The sequence below is a fragment of the Chiroxiphia lanceolata genome, chromosome 15 (genome assembly GCF_009829145.1).
Source record: "Chiroxiphia lanceolata isolate bChiLan1 chromosome 15, bChiLan1.pri, whole genome shotgun sequence".
Lineage (NCBI taxonomy): Eukaryota > Metazoa > Chordata > Aves > Passeriformes > Pipridae > Chiroxiphia > Chiroxiphia lanceolata.
Window position 1 is genome coordinate 18914262 of NC_045651.1, and position 22166 is coordinate 18936427.

General features: G+C 38.5%; 1 protein-coding gene across 3 annotated transcripts in view; it reads left to right on the top strand.

Moving 5' to 3' along the window:
• GABRA1 (gamma-aminobutyric acid type A receptor subunit alpha1) overlaps window positions 1-22166 on the top strand; it is a 41705-nt gene that overhangs the window by 10696 nt on the left and 8843 nt on the right. For all 3 annotated transcript variants that reach the window (XM_032702834.1, XM_032702835.1, XM_032702836.1), the window contains 5 exons: window positions 4203-4270; window positions 9813-10033; window positions 11587-11669; window positions 16173-16316; window positions 21909-22061. In XM_032702834.1, coding sequence (XP_032558725.1) covers window positions 4203-4270; window positions 9813-10033; window positions 11587-11669; window positions 16173-16316; window positions 21909-22061 — 669 coding nt within the window. The remainder of the gene's footprint in view (window positions 1-4202; window positions 4271-9812; window positions 10034-11586; window positions 11670-16172; window positions 16317-21908; window positions 22062-22166) is intronic.

A 22166-nucleotide genomic window follows, 5' to 3' on the forward strand; every position in this document is an offset into this window, starting at 1 on the left:
AGTTTTATGAGAACATTATCTATAAACACAATAAAGTTACTTCTTAGTTATTGAGATCCCAATGGAAATTGCTGGATTTTAACGTACATGACGTTAAGTTTAGAGAAAATATGGTTTTGGTCTGTATGTGTCATAAGGAAGTTAAACCTAAATGATTCTACTCTAAATGAAAAGACAGTCCTATACCTCACCCCTACACATCATTCTGTAAGTAAAGAAGGGCTAGATGCTACACTTAACTCTCTAAAAACTGAAAGGGCTGATTTTTTCCACTCTTAGGCACCACATCGATGTAAAGACAATTGTAAAAAGCCTTAGAAAACCTTAGGAAAATTGATTTAATACAACAGTAGGGAGGCAGGGAGGGTATGAGCACTGAGCTGTTAATTGGTGGGTGAAGAGCTGCCACGACACTGCACAGCTCCCAGGAAACCCTTTCCAGCAGCACAGGCTCTACAGCTGGGCAGTCACAGCACAGCTCCCCCTTCTCCCTTTTGCTCCCTACTCTACGAAAGCAGCAGCACAAAATTCTTAGGAGTGTATTTGTTGCGGTTCTTTGATAAAAATACTTCAGAGGATGCAGCTGGGATGATTAGTCTACATGACTTTCTTTAGCAGTAACAGCACACACTATCCAGTATCTGAATTCCTTTCAATCAAAACCACAGGAAAAGTCTCCTCCATACAGACAGTTATAGCCCACACTTCCACAAGGCGTGCAGGAGGAACAAGTGCATTACCAAAACGGTGGAACTGATGTAAACCACCAAAACATGCAATTCAAATCAGCCTTGTGCTCAAATACTAGCGGGTCATAAAGGGAAACAGTCAATGTATAGTCTCTTATGATAAATGGACTTAAATCCTGCTGTTTAAATAAATCTGTATTTCTTATTTTGTTCTCAATTTGTAATCAGATCACCATTCTAGCAATAATGAGATCCCTGGGAGTTTAAATCAAAATATTTCTTGTTACTAATTTTGAGAGTTGATGTTAGTCTGGCATCATTAGCACAGTGTTTGTAAACAGGGAGATGACAGGAGTTGGTGCTGACTGGTGCTGTCAGGGCTGGGTGTGGATCAGGTGCCTGAGGCTGTTGCAGAGTGTCTGGGGGGGTACTCGGGTGCTGTTTGGCTGATCAGTAACTACTTGGACCCTGTGGTTGCCGTACAGTAAAACCAGTAAGTCATTAACCATTTCCTAGGGTTTTTTTCCTGGTATTGTTACATGTTCTACAGATATCCTTACATTACTTAGTCCTCGTTCATGAAGCAGATGTCACAGTCAGGATTCATGGTTAATGTGCCTTTAGAACTGATGGATTTATCTGCAGCAGTCCAATCAGCTCCTGGCCTGAGCTTGTTCTGTTCAGTGACTTAGACTTTTGAATATAGCTCAGCATTCTGAGCATTGGAAACACGATTTAAGCTTTCCCATGGTAATCAAGCTGCAAATTGATCATAGGTAACCTTGATTCTAAATATATATCCCAACTGTATGAGTAAACACATGTCCTGTGCAGGAGTGACTCACAACTTCTGAAGCTCTTAACAAAGCACAGTTGAATCATCTAATTAGTAAAACAGTAAAGAAAGATTTCAAAACTTCCATATGGCTTTGGAGGGGCTAATCTTTCTCTGTGTGTTCATACACTCTTTTTCATCGCTCTTGAAAATGAGCTACCTGCCAAAGAAAAAAAAAATCGATGGTGTGTACACTGATTTTATCTGCATTTGAAGTGATCTGGGATTAGGTGCACTGCAAAAGTGAAATCAGTGTGAAGATAACACAATCTTGTTTGAGTTCACAATCTAAATTTTCTATTACTACGTATTATTTACGTGTTACTTAAATTATTTTCAATGTTATACAGAAACAAATTATTTTTCCAATCCCTTGGAAATCTTCCTCCTTAGTGACAAATTCTTTAATTTCCATTTTGTGGTCTTCAAGTGATTTCCTTAAGCCTCAACATCAGCTACTATGACCACACTTCTCCCAAAGCTAGAACTCAGGACACCACAACATGATGTGCTGCTGATTCAAAGAGTGTATTCTGTGTCCGTGCAAGGGAAACCAGAGAACTGAATTATATTGAACAGAGTCTTGCTCAGAGCTGGGACTCTTAAAAGGATCATCATTTTGAGCCTGAAGAGCTTCTAGAATCTTCTGATTATGCCAGTGGAAGTGCCTGAGTGGAAAGGAGATGGAGGGATGGGGAGTCAGGATGAAAGATCTTTAAAAGAGTCATTTGAGGTTCACTTTTCAAAATGTAAAAAAGGCTTATAGATTTCAAGATGGTATTAGTTTCTCAGTCTTAAGAAAAGGCAATTCAGTAGCTGGAGTCCATTCAGCAATGTTTCACTGGACCTTGTGAAATCTCCATTCTTCTTCTGCCAGTTGTTTCATACCTGACCACAGCTTCTTGAACTTTTGTGATAGTGATGGGCTGAAGGCCAGAATACATTCCTTCCAAGCCAAGTGATTTCAGACCAACCATATCCTTCTTTCAGTTATAAAAGGCTAAATTCTCACCATGAACTTCTTTAAATCCAGAGCCAATTAGATGTCAAGAAAATATTGAAATTTCTTTAAGTCAGTTGAAAGGCTTGTAAACAGTAATAAGGTCACATATTATTTAACTGGACACCCAAGGAGGAGATTTCACCTCTCCAGTGCTTTTGCCTGTGATCACTGCACTTTTTACATGTCTTGGTCACACAGCTAAAGAATGAAAATAATATTAAGCAATTCAGCCACATCATAGCATTTTACTTTCTGTGATTATGAATAATACATTGGGAATTTCATCCTTTAACTATTTTACTGAGTCCTGAAGATTACTTTCGATACCACCTAATTTTTGCATTAACTTATTAACTGAATACATGTAATTTGCTGTATTCCTAGACTGACAGTAGAATCAAATCGAGTATTTTACTGTCTCAAAAAAGTGAGAGTTATTTCAGAAATTGTATCTCTCCTTCCACATTGGAAATTTTTACCCAAATCCCCATGCTGGCTTGTCCAGCCCCACGGGAAATGTCTCCAGACTCCCGTCCCGGTGGGATCGGCTCACTCCACACGGCTGGACTGGTGCCTCCAGGAGGTGTCACTCCCTGCAGCTCTATTTCAGTCCCCAGGGGGATTTTGCTCTGTGCCACCCTGGGGAATGCTTTGTTCTGAGTGCCCAGCACACACCAGTATGAAGGGCCCGATCCTGGGGGAGAAGGGGAGGTCAAGCCCGGCTGTTTCTCAGAGTGGCTCTTCCCAGTCCATCTGCACGAGGCAGACGCTGGGCTCTTTCTGGACATCAGCACCATTTTAGGTGTCTCAGACTCAGCATTTGTGACCACTAAAATCCCTGGTTTCCTCTGAATTGATCAACGGTATTGTGCCATGGAGCAAATTTACAACCTGAAGATCACAGAGTAGTCCAGCTTTGTGATACAGCCTACACATATAATCTGTGTTATTTACATTATAGAGTTCTGAATTATTATTTATACTAATCTCTCATTGAGGCCTATAGAGCAAATTTATGAGCAGAGGCCTGGCTCACTTCCAGAAAATGTTTACACAGATGATTTCAGTATAGAAATTTTATCTGATGTTTCCTTGGAAAAGTTTTAGCTCCTATTTGTTTATTGCAGTAAAGGGTAATGCAGCCATTTCTAACTCATATCAATAAAGTATCTTTTGTGGTTTTGTACACCATAACGTATTCTCTTTTTTTCTTCTATGTTCCTGTGTCTCAATACAAAATACATAACTCATAAGCCCCAGGTTAATTATTAGAGACCTTGCTTTAGCTTGCCCAGAAACCAGTGAGTACCCCATGAGACTCTGGAGTACTGTGTACAATATTCAGCACTGTTTATATTGTCAGACAAGAAGATTTATCAGTCAAAGAGTGAAAAAATTTCCACAACAATGGAACTGTGGCTTCTGTACTGTGGCATCACAAGCTGTTTCTCAAAAAGTTCTGTGGAAACACTGTAATAAAAAAATTGTTGCTGACAATATTGACTGTGAAATTACATCTAGAAGCAGTAAATTATCAGGACCATATTGTAGACCAATTTTGGAATGGCTAATCAAAGCCAATAATTTTTCTATTTGTTGTGAGAATTGGTGGTGGTTGGATCTAATGAAGGCTGTTTAGATAGACACTCACTGTCCTAATTTCCTGCTTCATCAGAGCGAGTGACCGAAGTGAAGACTGACATCTTCGTCACCAGCTTTGGGCCTGTTTCAGACCATGACATGGTAAGTGATGGCCTATATTTCTACAGCACTCAGTTTCTCTTGTCTTTTTAATTTGGAGGATGAAAGATCTATGCAATAACTTATTTACCCCTTTTAAGGCTGGGCTTTCCTAAAGACCTTGATCTGAAAATGTTCAGCTTTTGTGTGCCACCACTGCTGCTGGCTGGGACTGCATTGAAGTGCCTTGAAATTAGCAGCTTTGGTAACTTTAATGATGTGTTTTAACAGACTTTCTATTTGCTACATAATATATCATGAAATGCATTAGGGCTTGGATCCGTATTCTTCTGAGACTGGTTGCTCGGGTCCTTGCTGGCATACCACTGATCCAATTTGCTAAGAAAGATCATCATCTTAAAACCAATTAACACTTATGCCTACAGTGTGACATCTGTACAGTCTAACCTGTATTTTTATATTAAAAGCTACTGATCAATGGGAAGTGACTTTCCTAGATCTTGGCTGCTGAAAGAGAAGATTAATGAGAGAATTAGTGTCACTTCTTTATGGAATGAATATTAAAATCAAATTGCTAGATAACTGCAGGGGATGGAGAAGTTCAGAAAACTGAATGAAGATGTTGTGAGCCCTGGTCTTAAGAGATATTAAAAGTTGTGTCAAAATACGGATAAGGTACTTAAAATTTTGCACCAGGAGGTTGCTATTGACAGGGAAGGTGTGGTCTGCAGCCACCAGTTACTGCTGGAATCTTGTATGAGTGTGAAAGCTGGAAACATCCTCATTAATTTAAATGAAGAAATTAAAACAGTTCAGCCTTGTAGCTGGCTACATTTAGCTAAACACATTCACCTAAAAAAAATTAAAAGAAAAACAGAGAGCAAAAATTATTACAGGAAAGGAAACAAGTTCCATTTCTTACTGCAAAATTATCACTAGTTTGATTTGAACTAAGACTATAGACTTTAAACACCTTAAACACCAGGTTATTACAAGTTTCTAACTACTCAAAGCAATGTTAAGGAATGGAATAAAAGAGAAAGTAACTTTTAAAAGGTAGTTTATTTTTTTAAGTGAACTTTATGAAAAGACACCATTTTCTTGATTGCTAGGAAAATAGCTGTTGTCAAGTTTTGGAGAAAACTACAGTCAAATTTGTAATTGCAACTGATGTCATGATATTTAAATGAGAAAGAATAGCTTGGGCAGCACAGTTCTTGACCAGTCATTCTCCTTAGACCTACAACACAAGGGTAATACAGGAGATGGTGCTCTGCCTCCTCAGCACATATATAGAGGACTATATATATCATAAAGAACAATTTAAAAAGTTCAGTCAATGACTTCTGCTTTTTTGGTCTGTGATAATTTTGTGAAATTACAACATCTACTTATTACTCTAAATTATACATTAAAAAAGAAGGAATTCCTTGGATTAGAGATTGGTAGAAACCATTGATATCCACTTTTTATATTCTGGTAATTGGTTCAGTCTCAACGTAGGGAATCAGTGGACAAACTGAAAACTTCCAACACAGGCATGTGACTGAAATATATATTTTAAAAAATTTAATAGTCTTGGAATACTTGCAGCTGTAGCAGCTGCAGTTTGTGAGTGATCTGAGATTGCTCCAGTTTTGCAGAGACTTGTCTTCTTGGGACAAGTCTGTTTTTAATGTCCTGAAGATTAAGGTAATTTAAAGTATTGGGTCATATATGCTTGTGGGAGACGAACAGAAAAGGTGATGGATATATGCAGAGGAATGTACTCTTTGTATTTATGAGAGTTGTTTTGCATAAGCCAGCTGGTTAAGCTATTGTTTCCTTTGTTGAATCAGATTTACTAGAAAACTCTACTAATGAATGGCAATCTAACAAACAAATAAACACGGGTGCTTTCCTACTTGTAGACATAGATTTAGAGTAACTGATAGCCCTGCTGAATTACTTGGGAATATTTGATCTTTTTACATCACCACCTACTTTGTAGTTTCAGGTGATTTGATTAAGTAGAAGGTAAAGCCAATTTAACATTCCTAGGACAAACTGGTATTTATATGGGATTTGGGTTTTAAAGACTAAAATGCAGAAGTTAAAAATCATCTTCCAGAATTAGGAATAAGTACATTTGAAAAAGAATTATTGACTTCAGCTATAATTCGGTACATGAATTATTGTAGCATAAGGGATCACTACCTACAAAAAATCTGAAAAATAATTAAGACCCATACAACATTGGCTCTTGTTTGTCAGTCAGTTAAACAGTAGAAAGAATTCATCAGTCTCTTAATAAAGTGTGTGGCCAAGAAACACAGAGGCAGGTGTTCATATGTTTTGAGAACTAAAGAATTCACAGAAAAGTATTTAGTGTAAAACTCCTACTCACCTCCCGTGAAAAGGAACGTGTGTGCAGCCTACTCATGTGAAATCTTTTGCTTAAGGAACTAAGTGTGAAATCAGAGACAGAGAGAGAAAGATAAAATGAAGAGCTTACCAGAATATAAAGTTTATATTAATTTCAACATAGACTTGGTGCCAAGTCCTCTGTGCCTACTCCAGTTGGTTGTAGACACCATCATTGGAGGCTCCTCCAGGTTTGCTGGAGTGAGCAGGTTCATGGGCAGTGCAGCTCCCATGTGGGAGCCCAGGAGTGCTGAGCCCAGGAGTGCTGGCTGGGCCTGGCACTGAGCTGTTCCAGCTGACAGGGTGTGTTATGAAAGCACAGCCCCAGCGAGCACAGCCGGGCCATCTGTGTGCAGGAATGCAAAGGCGCTCGCACAGTCGCTCGATATCTCAGGGAGTACAGGGTGTTTCTACCCACTCCCAACACACTCTTTTAAGAGCAGCATACACATAACCTGTTATTCTATAAAGAGAATGTCTTGGCTTGTTCTTGTGAATAAAGTTACACAGAAGAAGAGCATTTTAAAAATAAAATCATCTTTTTTTGGAAGAACTTTGCAGGTTTTTAGGCATGTTCAGTGGATTGAACTGATCAACAGATATCTGGCTATTCTCACACTGCTGACATTTTTTTGAAATTTTTGACATATTATTTGGAATAAGAAGCATTTTAAAATTAACTTTTTCATAAAGACAGAATAACTTTTTTTTTTAGTAAACCTTTATTCCTACTTTTCTGTACTGTAAGCTTTTCAGGAATGATTATCTATCTTACTACCTTCCTGTACAGCACCTCATGTAGGCCACGGAGTGGTCTACCCTGTGAATAAACAATCTCCACGGAGAGACATTAGATGGGTAAATTAGAGAACATTTAAGTCAAAGTGTTATAAATATTCAATACTGTATAATTTATGGCAAGTGCAGATAGGATTCTCTTTTTTTTACCTTTACACTATGGAATGAAGAGTCCCCACTGTGAAGAATTTATTCGGAATTTCACCTCACTCATATGTTTGCACATAGGCCACTGCTCTCATACATGGTTTAGAGAAAAACCTTTGGTTCCCTTGCTCTATATGCCCCTCTTCTGCAGAATAAAGCCCTAAGCAGAGTATCTGATGACTGTTAAAGATCAGCTGTCTGTCAGAATTCATTTAAAAGGAATTAGTGTCCATGCTAAAGTGGGTAGTGAAAGCTGAAGAACTGAGATATCTCAGCCAAAAGAAATTCACCCTGTATGGTTAAATGGTCTGGGATAAAGATTCAATCTGTTCCAGGCATGACCTGTCAGCTACGTTTTAACTGAATTTTATCTTAAGCTGTAAGGTCCCTTATCAAATATCTCAGATTCCTTGTTCTTTTCCAGCATAAGAACCTTGTGTTCATATAAAGTGAAGAACCAGACTCCCTTCTCTCAACCTGTACCACCTCCCACTCACCTCCTTCCTCGCACTTGAAAGAGAAAAGGGAATGGCTGATGTCACCTTCTGGGCATGTCTTTTACCTTTCCCATGTGTGTAGGAGGAAATTTTTTTTGATGGTAGTAAAACATGGAGGAAATCCAGTATTTTAATGACAGATACTGTCTTTTATACCTCCTTCTCTCCTACTCTGCTGCATACCTGGGACAATATTTTGCTCACAATTCAACCTAAGGCCATGACCAAGCAAAATTCTGAAGCAAGAAATTGTTTGTAAGTGCACAACTGCTGCCACTAAAGCTGAACAAATTCAGGCTTCAGCAGTTCACTGAGCACGTGATTAATAAAATGGATATACAATTAAGTATGCACCAAAGGATTCACAGGTCTGGTATGTAAATAAAATAAAATAAAATAAATTTAAAAAACCCCACCAAACCAAACAAACCCAAAGTAAGAACACCCCACGGAACTGCAACATTTCCATGTCAACAAGAAATTTATTCAAGCATTTCATGCCCTAAAAGATGGAGAAGCACACTACCCGTAAGAATCACCATCTTTCCTGCAAATAGTTGCACAAGGAATAAACAGCTCACAAGTGCTTAACGTTGTATGGAATGTTGCTGTTTGTTAAAAGAAAAAAACAGAAATTTAAGGGAGTTTTCCTTATAGCTGCGTGTGCCCTCACACACACGAGTGTTCCTTAGAGCTCTGTGTGCCTTCCCACAGGCTTCCCTACAGCTCGGGGTGCCCTCACACACAGGACTTTTCTCTGTTTCAGGATTTGCCACCTCCATTGGCAGGAGAGCTCAGGAAAGGTTCTGTTTTTCAGCCAAAAGATTTTCATTCAGGGTATTTGGATGACTACTTTTCATGTTATCACGACAGCACAGCCATGAAGGATGGAAGGGGCAGGACAATCCCATACTGGACTTCCATGTCAGAACGGAATACCATACTATACTGCATCCACAGAAGTTTTTCATATTTTCACCCAACATACACCTATATTTCATATTCCAACATCTCTTTCTTAATTTCACCCTCTCCCTCTTGACTTCGTTCCTTTTGCTTTGTAACAAATATTTCTTTCATTTCCTGGTCAGTGTTGGTTATTTTGACTCTCCCCACGTCCCGTCAGCCACTGCTTCTCCTCCCCACTGGCCCAGTCCCTGTGTAACCAAGCTGTGAGTCTTGGCCCAAAGCTGTCCTCAGCTTGTGCTCTGGAGTCCAGCCATTCAGCCCAACAAACCATCCCACCTCTCATCAATCAGACCTCACAATTTTAGTGACCTGTGAACTTTTTGCAGGTTGATTACATGTTTATGCTAATGAGACACTTAGAACCAAAGTGGTACGACCCTGTCTCAGCGGGCTTGTTTTATTTCGACACATCCTTCCTGTGCCACACAGACTGGCCACCCATCTGCAGCTGCAATGACAGTTCTAGGGCAGGTGAAGAACAAAGGAGAAAAGGGTGAATTATTTTGGTTTTGCTCTATTATATCTCAAACTCTTGTGTAACTTTTGAAATACTATTCTTCTTAACATTTATTCTGTTGAACACAGTAATGATATTGTTTAATAACCAGCTTCTGGTACATTGTAAGTAACACAGGGAATAAATGTTCTGATAATTACTAATTCCATTAATAGTCATCTTGCTTCTAGGGAAGGCAAGAACATACTTCTCAAGTTCTCATATTGGAACATATGACATCATGTGTGTTTCCCTTTTTTCCTAATTGCTGTAGGAATACACCATAGATGTATTTTTCCGCCAAAGCTGGAAAGATGAGAGATTAAAATTCAAAGGACCTATGACTGTTCTTCGGTTAAATAATTTAATGGCCAGCAAAATTTGGACACCTGATACCTTTTTCCACAATGGAAAGAAGTCAGTGGCTCATAACATGACGATGCCAAATAAACTATTACGAATTACAGAGGATGGGACATTGCTATACACAATGAGGTGAGCCCTAAAATGTTACATCTTTCATTTGGTTTGCCAATTTAACTTGTGAAAGCAGATTTTCCAGACAGGAAACAGGTTCCTTTTGAAGCATAATTTGAGTCCTGCTTAGTAATTATTTTGGAATGATGGACAAACTGAGCATTTACAGTGCTTATTTTTCCTCTCCTCCTGTGTACAGTCCCTGGATGTGTCCTAATGCTTGATTTTAAAAAGGTTCTTACAGTATTAAGAATCCATCAGTTTGCAGAGGACCTTAATTTGGTGTGCTTTCAAGGACTCCATCAGCAAGTATATAAAGCCTGAAAGTTTACTATAATCTGTACTCCGAGATTGTGTTCAAGGGTCTTTAATCTTTTGATCCTATAGGAAGCAGATTCTAAGAACTAACAGATGCACACAGAATTCATTGCCCATTCTTAATATTTCTTCTGCTTGGGAATACAAAGCATGACAGTCTAAAAATAGACATTTCTCATTCCTTTCATTACAAGAAAAACAATTGATTAAAGCGTTTGGAAGTTAGGAGAAAAAATTATTTTTGTGCTGGATCAATCTTACTGGAAAGACATCACTCTCTTCATGAATAACTGAACTTTAGCTACCCAGTTGTCAGAGGAGTTAAATAAATCCTTTTGAAATAATGATGATATACAGTCTTGGGAACATTTGGATTAAAGACTACAATTAAAGATGAAAAAAAATCGGTATATTGTCTCTACAGAGCTGCACATCCCTTCTTTGTGTCTCTCATGGAATCAAACAAGGTCTAAAGGGATTCTGTTGACTTCAACTTAAGATGGATAGCTTAGTGCATAGGTGAACACTCAATTTTCTTTTAACTATTTTGAAGATGTTTTTAAAATCAGTACAAGCATTTGGAGAAAACAAAGTCTCCAGGTTTTGGGATGTTCATTTATTGTACAACATCTTTCAATACCACCTAGGCTGAAGTAGAACTGCTTGGCTGGTAGTTACACAAGTCTAGATCAATTCTGCTTGTCTTTGTAAATGCTTGGCTGTTAGGGATTTAATCCACAGGAACGCTGTCTTAGGAGCACATTGTTCTCGTCTCTTTTTTTGACCATAACCATTTCTATTTCCTCCCCTTAATGCAATCTTCTGCCTAGTATTCAAGTATTACTATTCATTCCTTGTTGATGTGTGGTATGTGACTGTTTCCAGTTTATTCAATCTCTTTTATTGAGAACGTGTTTGCACTCGAGCTGATATCAATGAAGTGATTTCAGCAAATGCCTGAGCACCCAGAGCGGCCAATTCAGGCTGGCAGGTGCTGACAGACTTTAACCCTCCCCGCTGAGCAGCCGGAGCTGTCTCTGTCTGTGCTGCCGAGGCAGGGCAGGGGCAGAGCCAGTCCCCATGTGTCTGCACAGGCAGCACCCCCAGCCAGCCTGTTCGGGCCCCTTCTAACCACTAATGAATCCCAGAACAGACATTGTGCTATACTTATTCTGTGTGTCTTAATAGAAGGCTATTTGCTATTTCTGTGAAACTAGAATAAATGTGTCCTTTTGCTCATTAATCCGTTATAGATTGACTGTGAGAGCAGAATGTCCAATGCATTTAGAAGACTTTCCTATGGATGCACATGCTTGCCCCTTGAAATTTGGAAGCTGTAAGTTTATTTTAAATTGAGGTTTCTCCCTTTTTAGGCCACTGTATTTTGCAACTGGAGAAAACCTCAAAGGTGTTAATCTTGTGTATTTTCACGTTTGTCAGGGTTGTATTTTTATTCTATATATACATTTATATTTAATATACTGATATTTTACATTTAATATAATTTATGTGTCTTAAATATCCTGCAATGTCATGGCTGACAAAAAAGAAAATGACAGTGCTCTAAATATCTAGAAAAGTAGTTTGTCACATGGAAAATGTTGTTAGTTCATAGTTGCTTTATTTTGCAAAGACCCAAATCAGTGTTAGAGAAAGTAAAACACACCATGGATAACTGAATTGGTTTAGGTGAAAGAGTTCCAATGCCGTAGTCATGGTATGTTTAGAAAAAAATTCTTCATAGGATTATAAGATACTCACAATACATTCATGCAATATTTCTAGAAGTGAAAAATCTCAGAAATTTCCCAGTAGTCCTACACTTGCAGCATATGTAACCCTAGGTCAAAGAAAATACTGGACAAAATGTAGTGCAATTGAAATCACTGTACTAAGAGACAAAGCTTTTGCTAAGTTGAGAATTTCTCCCAAACTTCAATTTGAATAGCAACCCACCCGACACTTAACTAAACATAATATTTTAAAAAATTTTTTAAGTAAAAACCCAACAAAATCAAAACCAACCAAAAAACAGAAACCAAAAGTGAAGAGCTGATTCGCCCTAGTTGGTTCAGCACAAACAAGGAAGTTAAAATGTATGGAAGATGTAACAGTGTACAAATTGTTTCCTCAATGGCTACTTTTTTCTCGCAGAAATGGGTCGCTTCACTGCTAATGGGTACTTAGTGGTTTGATCAATTGTAGAAGTCAACAAACAGAGCACCCAATTCATTCTTCACAGGTACCCGACAGGGTGATCGTTTACTTGGGCTGAGCAGCTCTGTGTTTACCAGGAGACAGGACTGATGGTTTGTCTTTAAAGAGCTGAGAGCCTCCTAGATAAGATTTGCAGAACAACAAGCTCACACAACCTTGGAGTATAACTGACAAGAAGAGTTTACTCCTTGAATGTTAAGTTTTCTTACAGCACTTCCAATAAATCTTTCCAAAGCTCCTGTGAAGCAGAAGGGGAGGGGGGGAAGCCTGACTCCAACTAACCAGCAAAGAGCTGCAGGGGGTTCCTGCCTGATGGCAGGAGATCTGTGCACCCCTGGGACATCAGAGTGGCTCAGGATGGAATGTCTTTTGTGGGGCACACTAGAGTGTCCCTGGAGCTGGGAGGGGGAGGACACGGCTAATCGTGCATAAAACCTGCTGAGGACAAGTTTAACCATGAACAGTTCTGGAACAACGTGAATCACTAGCCTGAATTTTATAGACTCAGTAAGACACCAATCACCACACCTGTGCATCTCTGAGCCACAGCCTGAACACCAGACCCTCCCCAGTATGAACAACATTTCCCATTCTTTGCCTCCATCGAGTTCTTTCTGGCTCAGTGTCCCAGATTAGTGTACTCTTGGTTCACAAAGTGCACGGCTTTCGAGATTACTAAGGATTTTGCCTCAATTAAATGACTAAGCTTTGCAGAATTATTAATGAGAAGGGATAGATAATACGGATTTGCATACACATCCAGAGTCACACCACAAGGTAAAACAAGATAGCAGAGGAGATGTGCAAGTGTATCTGCATACCTTTTGTATCTAAATTGATTTCTTTTTCATCCTCTAAAAATATTATCAAAATGTACAGAATTTTCTTAATTGAACAAAAAACATCAGTGATATTTCTGATGGAAGACCAGTTCTTACACTCAGTCAGAAGTGATAACTGATATTTTAAGCTCAGAGTGCTGCTGTGGTCTGTCAGGTTTATAGGCTTTTTCATTACTTTTTTGTTTTGAACACTAACTGCCTATCATGGCAGCTGTTCAAATGGGGCCTAGAAAAACACCTCACTCCAAATGCTGGAAAGGACCATGAGACAAAATCAAGGAGTTTTCAGGGAAACTTTGCAGTCACCTGCTAAGTTCAGGCGAGCTCCTAATCTGGGATCCTCGCAGGGAGGAGTTCCTTCTGTAACATGGTTTTACTGCAAACACTGCATGAGAAATTCACTGTCCAAAAGAGTCCTTAAAGCTGGACCTCTCCCCTCCTTTCAACAGATTATTGTCATAACTATCAAGGTATAGAATATTTCTCTCAATATTTAGTTATTGACAGAAATATATCCTGTAGGACAAATGACTGGACCTAAGTAAGACATGAAAATGGGAGTCGCTGCTATAGATAGAAAAAAACCAGTTCCTATATTTAATTGCCACTTTTAAAGTGATAATCATATTCAAATACATTTGGGACATTTCTGTTCAACAACTAAAAGCAATTAATTATAATCATCTTAATGGACTGGAAAATGTACCGAAAATGCATTTAATTGTCACAAAAGTCATGCTTTAAGTGCAGACTACAATATCACACTTAGTAGCTCCCCAAGGTAGTGTTTGCCTAGCTCCGTTTGTTTTGGATTAAACCGGGCAAGAGTTTTTTTACATCCTCCATTCATCACTGTTGGGAGCTGGACTCCTAAAAGCCTCCCGCTGAAGGAGCTGCACGTCTCCTGTGGACTGTGCCCCTACTGCAGAGGCCGAGAAACGCTTGACCCCAGCTCCAAGGCTAAAGTGATTTGCCAAAGAGCAGCTTAAGCTGGAGGTTATTCCACTGTAAATTCAATGTGACAAACGCTGAAGAAAATCTGGAACAACGAAATGCATATGTTGGCAAAACAAATCAGAAGGCAGATGCTCTCCTGAACTCTTACCACAAACTCCTGATTGTCCAGTTTAAAACGAATGGCCAGTCTGGCTCAGGGCAGTGACAGGAGCCAAAGGCTGTGCTGCTGTTCATCAGCGTGCCTTGGATGCTGAGGGTGGAATGGAGCACTCAGTCTGGCAGGTACAGGGCAGGGCAAGCTCCTTTCCAGCACGCTGAGTATCCTCCCTTCCCTCAAATCCAATCCAGTGGTTCTCAGCAGCTCAGAAAACCAGTCCTCTCTCTTCCAAGCTACTCTCATACCCCAGACAAATTGCTTGAAAATGGGTATTATTATTGCCACTCTATGTGACTAGATTAGCAAATCAATTCCTGTGTTTTACTGTGGCCATTACTTTTAAAGTCAGAATTACTAAGGTGTAGATTTGCATTCACCATTGATTCCAAAAACATATTCCAAATTATGTTACAGTGCTGGGGGAATGTGAAATCTGAGGACAAAAAGCACCCTTCGGCTTCAATAATGCAGAACCAAATGCCATGCAATTAAGTTACCAGTGCACTCCCTCCAACACCACCTCTTCAATTACTGTTTTTCTCTTACATTGATAAGATAAATTGCTAGCTCACAAATGAGGTCAAGTGAATCAGATTACTCCCTTTCCTTTCCTATTGCCAGTCCTGAAAAAAAAAAGGGAAAATCTCATTTTGTGGGTAGGATTCTGCTGTAATTTTGGATGTCCTAAGTTGTCCCACCTGGCTTCTACCTGCCTGTGCTGTGTGCTGGTTTGATGTAGGTTCTGATCACACATTCAGTCCCATTCATGTCTTTGGATACTCTTAGGTGTCAATATTACACAAGATGCCTTCGTGTAGTCAGACTGCACAAAATGACAAGAATTTTACTATGGGACTAAGATTAAAAATATTTATATGTAGCTTGATTCTTGAAATAACATGAATAACAGTATAAATCCCCTCAATGGGACATGTAGATGCTACTGAATTATCTCTGTAACATACCAGACTGCTCAGGTTTGGAGAGTGCAGTGCTTTTCTTTTGCTTTGTGCCAAACTCAAATAAATGTGAACTTGAGTGTGAGGATTTCTCAGAAATAACCAAAGTAGAAAAAAAAAAAAAATAGAGTCATTGTCATTTAAACTCACTGGAGCCTAGGCAGCCTCAGAAATGTCTGCTGGGCTGTTTTCCAGCCCAGACAGTGCGACAGGGGACAAGCAGACATGGAGAGCTGGAACCAGGCTCGTTGGGAGATCACTGAAGCCACTCTGAGAAGGATTTACTGTCTTACAGTGGCCCAGAAAACACACTAAGAAAAATTGAAAAGTCTAGGGCTCGTGTTTCTTGACAATAGTTAAAAATTAGAAAAAGAGTTTGGAGCCCTCGCTCATGAAATTGCACATCTCACTCTGGTATCTGAGACATTTACATAGGTAGCAATTATGGAAGAGAGAGAAATGTTTTCATGGCATTGAGAACCAAACTTAATCCAGCCCTACAGCAGATATTTAGCTAATCATCATATGGATGGACCTGTACAATCAGTTCTATTTCCCACTGCTAAATTCCAGTAAGCTAGTTTGGGTTTCTGCAGATAATTAAAGAGATTTGAATATTCAAACTACTGTGCAAAACATTGTTCTGATAGAGCCATAAGGCAGCAGAAGGTGCAAAGCTGAAATGCAATGTATTTTGTTTTAATTAGATGCTTATACCAGAGCAGAGGTTGTGTATGAATGGACACGGGAACCAGCCAGGTCAGTGGTGGTGGCTGAGGACGGCTCTCGACTGAACCAGTATGATCTGCTTGGACAAACTGTGGACTCTGGAATTGTGCAGTCCAGCACAGGTCTGTGAAAAAAGTTTTTTGGGGAAGGGTCATATTTCATTGCCAAAACATAATTTAGAGCAAGAGAAAAAAATACAAAGACGTAAGAGTAAGAGGTAAATTGCAATATATGAGCTTCAGATTAGGAAAACATGTCTGTGAAAAGTTAACATATCCTGGGATTATTTTCCTACTTTAACTGGTGGTTAAAATATTTGAACAATTAAAAAGGTTCCTACAGCATCAGATCTAGCCAGAAAAACCAATTTACATAATAAAGAAGCGCTTCTCATATTCTTATCGTATTATCTGCTTACTATGTAAGCTTATAAAAATAGTATAACAGTATGAATCCTCAAAGATCATATTCCTGGAGGCAGTAAAGTTGCTAGAAGCAAGTATATAGTTTCTCAAGGAGGTATTTAGAGAATGAAAAAACTATGTCATCAAATTAAAAACCATCTGGAACATCCAAACAGGACTTAGCTTAATCCTGGCACCACCTTTAACTCCAGAACTCTTAATAAGATACAGAAATATAGCCAACATTTAAATATGGTGTACCTGTAACCTTGAAGCTGGCTAAAAACCTTTGCTTTTTCACTTTGTAGTGTTTTTCAAGATGTGATTTTTTAAATTTATTTTCTAATAATTTGGAAGGGGCATGAAGACCTAAATGCAGTAAGAAACGGAGCACCGGGCATGACCAAGAGCTTTGCTGGCCAGCCTGGCTGCTCATGGGCCAGAAGCAGCTCTGCATTAGAAGTGTTTGTATTGCTTGGAATGCACAACCTCGGGACTTGGAGAGAAGTGCAGTTATACCTGCAGAAACCAAACTTCCCAATGTGTTACTGCTAAAGTCAACCAACATTTCAGGGAAAGTGAGGCACTTTAGGGTGAACTGTAATTCATGTCTGAATTTTTTATTTAGCTTGCCAAAATATATTCATATGCTCTATTAAGCCAAGAAAATTTCTCCCAGACAAGTTTCTAGGTTACAGCTGGGAAGCTTCTGTTCAGTTGATATAATCAGAAAAGAAGTAAGTGGGCTGCCTAAGAACAGCACCAACACAACTGCTCCCACAGACACCGCTTCCAGTGCCGAGCACAGAGGGCTGCATCAGGCAGCCGAGAGGAAAAGGGGAAAACTCTTGGCCTGGCCACACCTAGAAATGTTGTCATTGACTTTTCTGGAGCTACTAATTCAGCCCAGCTGCCCTTCACTGAAAAGTCAATAGGATTTGAGGGAAACTGTGAAGATCCCTTTGCTCTTTCCTGAAGCTGCTCGCTCAGAGAGCTGTGGGGCTGCTCTTTGCACTCCTGGCCAGCTCTCTGCTTGCTCCGTGCATTATAAGGGTGGCAGGATAATCAGAAAGGACTCACAAGCTTGGGAACATCTCTAAAGCAAATACAGATACCAGATATAGTTCAGGGTAATTGGATAGTAATGTGAGAAGCACCCCCTAAACTGTTAAGAAAGGCAGGTTAAGAAATTTTCAAACAGAACTGAAGCAGATGTAAAATTTCTTCATACATATTGAAGAAACAAAAAGGTTTTGTTTTGCCCATGCTATTTGAAAGATTTGAATTCTGCCTCCTTTTTCTGCCTGAAGAAACTCTTTCCCATTCCAATCTATACAGTTAGATACAGTATAGTTAATACATAAAATATGCTGAAATGAAAGTGCTGTTGTCTAGATGCTAAAAAACAGTACAAAGAACTAAATGCAATGGTTATCAAAACTAAAAATAATCCTGTTACAGAATCTTTTTGTACCAAACTGACAATTCTCTTTAGTTTTTACCTGATAAACATATACAGGTACGTATACGTGGAAGAAATATTTATTGCTTGCAAATTCAAGGTCTCAAAGAAAAATTATTCTTGATTTGCTTTGGAAAGGAAAAGGTTTTGCCTTCCCCAAAATAATGGTGAGGATTAGAAGTGGTTAATAATTCCTTTTCTCCTTGTTGAGGTAGGTGGGCAACCAGTCTCAGCAGCATCTTCCAGCCTGTCTTTGTCCTCTGCTCCTCTCTGGTTTAAGAGATGAAGTACGTTATGAAAATGATGAAATCCCTCCCTACTTTCAGAGTCGTGGATAATGACTCATCTTACAAAATGACAAAAGAAATTGAGGACAATCTTCATTTAAGAGTTCTCAGCACCTTTATTAGGCCAGAAAATGAAGCTCTTTTGCAGCTGATTCTGCAGATCATTAGAGGAATCTACATAATTTTGGGCAATTTTAAGATGATATTTATAGTTGTCTGGAATTCTAGATCCTTATTTTCCCAAGGATTTGGGTGTAGCTGGGTTATTCTAAACAACCTCAAAACTATTCAATGATTTGATGGCTCCATAAAGTCCTTTCTTTTTTTTCCTAATGTCTTCCTTGGCTAGTAGACCACCTTCTGTCCTTATTTCTGGATATATAACAACATAACTACAAACACTGATTTTTTAATGACAAGAGAATCCTGAAAGGCTAAACCTTTTTTTATGGTATAGTCTGTTCATCTATGCTGGCAATGGAATGTGCAGGTATTACAGGCTTAAAAATAGTATTCAGTGAGTGAAACAATAATTATCGCTGCTGCTGTTTTGCTTAAGCAGAGTCAACCATTTTTTATTTGTATGCAAAATTTCTGTCACTCTCCAGCTACTGATTCATATTGACTCAGAAATAGTTTAAAATTATCCTTTTTGCAAGCACCTTAACAAATGCTTAAAGGGCTCATCCAAGATTCTGTTTACATAGAATTATTCTGCCACCTTGAAAACGTTTCTTTGCACTGAGAATCATCAGGATTTATACTCACAGCGGTCTGGTTTTTTCTGATGTCCTCTAAATCTGCTGAGAGGATGTTGTTCTTAAGAGTTTTTTTACTGAGTTACATGGCATAAGTAGTAGATGTTTTAAATTAATGACAAGGAAAGCCTTACAGTGATAGAGAAAGTATTGTGATAGCTAGAACTCAGTCCCCACCTCTAACCTCATGTCTGACATGACACACAGTAATTTTAGGTGCTCACCTGAGAAATTTGGTTTATTACAAATAGTTCACAGAACACCGAATAATACGTTTAATGGAACGTTACGGAATGATCAGCTGTTGTCTTCTATGGACACGGGTTAGCTTATACTGCCTGCAAGATACTGTAGAACTAAGGGCTGTTTAAAAACTACAGCTACACAAGTACCAAGCACAGGCACAAACTCCTCCAGGGCTCTGAAAATATTCAAATAACTTAATATTCAAGCCATTAAGTTAATATAGATGCAGGATGCAAGTGACGACTTTTATGCTTCATATTGTATAATACATAAATAAATAAATGGAATAAATACAATGATAAACAGATTTATCTGCACAACAGTTATTTGTAGAAGACATGGGGAATTACAACAAAGCTAAAAAGAAATACCTTTCTTTCTCACTTCCTTGGATAAGAAAAGATAAGAGAATACAAGATTCATACTTGTGAAATCCTGGCAATCAGAAACTGTGAATACAGGCAATATTTGCTCAAGAGCTGTTTGAAACTTTAGCTTGTTGGGAATTTTATGGCTGTATTACAGCACTTTCAAAATAGAATTACAGAGGAATTGCTGGGAAGCTAGAGAGTGATAACCAGCTGTCAGGAATGTGGCCATGCTTTCAATTAAAGAAAGCCACCAAATATGGCAAGCTAAAGATGCAGTAAATAACTGGAGAGCTTTAATGACCTGCAGTCATTACAATCAATCTCATCAAAGATCTCCTCTCTTCTGAGAAATGACTGAGGGCCACTGGTACTTTGGAGGCTTAAGAGGATGGTTTTGCCTTCGAACTGGACTGTAAGGCCTTATTCTGGGGCTCTGCTTTGCTAGTTCAGTCCTCGTGGCATTACCTTTAGCTGACCTCAGCTCCGACCTGCTGCAGTGCTTAACAGATGAGAGTAATCCCTGGCTTTTTAATTGCCCTTATGCTTTGGATCTTGTTCTCATTTTCCAGAGGTTAAAAATACTTTGATAATTTAAGCAGCTAAATAAAGCTCCAGAGTACAGTGTTCTGTGTTTGGTGTGTTCACTCTGCATTCTTCACTTGCCATCTCCAATCACTGAATTAACTCTGACATACCATTGTGCACATTCTATACCTGATTGCATTAAAATAGCTTCCCATGGCATATTTGAGTCGATAAAATTAAATTATTAGCTCTTCTAGCCAAGACTGGCACCTTTCATAAGATCATAATCTCAGGGACAGAGGAGAAGAAGGTTGTTTCAGTGAAAGTTAAAGACAGGTGAGCAAAATTCAAGTAATAATGCCCATTATACTACTTCTGTCACTCCTATTTTTGAAAAAAAAAATTCACTGTATATGCTTTGCTTTACCTCTCAATTTAAAATTTATTCCCTTTCCCCCCTTTGCTACTGTGTTTTATATTGAAACATAGCAGGAGTATTGTCACATCTTATAAATAAGCTTCCCTTGGGGTTATATGTTGAGCAAGATTGTTCAAATGAATGTTCTTCTAGACCCTGCATTAAAGCACTGGGCATTTGACATGCTCGGTGCATAAGCACTCAATGTCTAGACATAGTTTTTCAATCACAGTTTAAGCTTTTCCTGTACAAGAGCTTTCTCTTTCCAGCTGCCTACATTTTAAAATAGAACTACAGTAATTTCATGTCATCTCTAATCTAGACAGAAGTTTCCATTCAGTTACATGTCTACTTGTTTCATTCCTAAGATAACATTTATTGCATAATAAGACTCAATCACAACAATATGTTTTTCAATCTTTTTGAAAATATATTGTTTTTCCAAATCCACTTTCAGTTATGTAAATAATGTTCAGAAAATGAGCAGTATTTGCTCTGCTCTGGCAAGAAAGGTTCATAGAATTATATATGTTGATATATTACAATATTAATCTGCAGTTGATATTATTAAATGTATTAATAAAATATATTCATTCATCTATATATATATAAAAATACCATTCCTTTCCACTGCAATTAGAATACCCTGCTCATATATTTTTGTAGCACCCAAAGCATTAGTGCTAATGAATATATTCTGTGTTATTCTTGCATTAGTCATTTACTTCTGGAGAGAATAATCATTTACTGAAGTAGTATATTAGCAGAACAGGGACATTCCATCTTCATAGCACATAAAGCACCCACAGTGGTAATGCAGACACAGTTGCATCAACAATTACATCTTAAGCCTGGTCCCACTGAAACACTTTTGGAAGCCTGTCTTGATTTAGTCTTCAGATGATGTTTACACGGGTTTACTGTGATGGTTTTCCATCTTCTAATAGAACAAGACCTTTCACAAGAGCTCTGAGCAGCCGCCAGTTAATGCAGACATTCATTCACTACTCAGCAGAGATGAAAATATGTAAATTTAATTAGCATTTCCCAGAACTGTCTAGTTTTGTATTATTAGTGGAACTTCAGAACCAGGTTTACTAAATGTTTTCTTCAGAGCTGACCCAGTTTGATCTGAGGGCTTTTTTTATAAAAGGGATGAATATAATGAAAAATTACTTCCTATAAAGCTCTCTCATTTGTATATTTATAAAAAATTTAATGAACCTGTTTTTCTTGATTTTAGGAGAATATGTTGTTATGACTACACATTTTCATTTGAAGAGGAAGATTGGCTATTTTGTCATCCAGACTTACCTGCCATGCATCATGACAGTGATTCTGTCACAGGTGTCCTTCTGGCTTAACAGAGAATCTGTTCCAGCAAGAACAGTGTTTGGTAAGCAAGACCTATAAACTGCTTGGCAATCATGAGCCAAAAAGATTTAAGAAGTTTTATGGTAAAACTTCTTCTCGTGTAATATGATGTTGGAGAACAGCATGA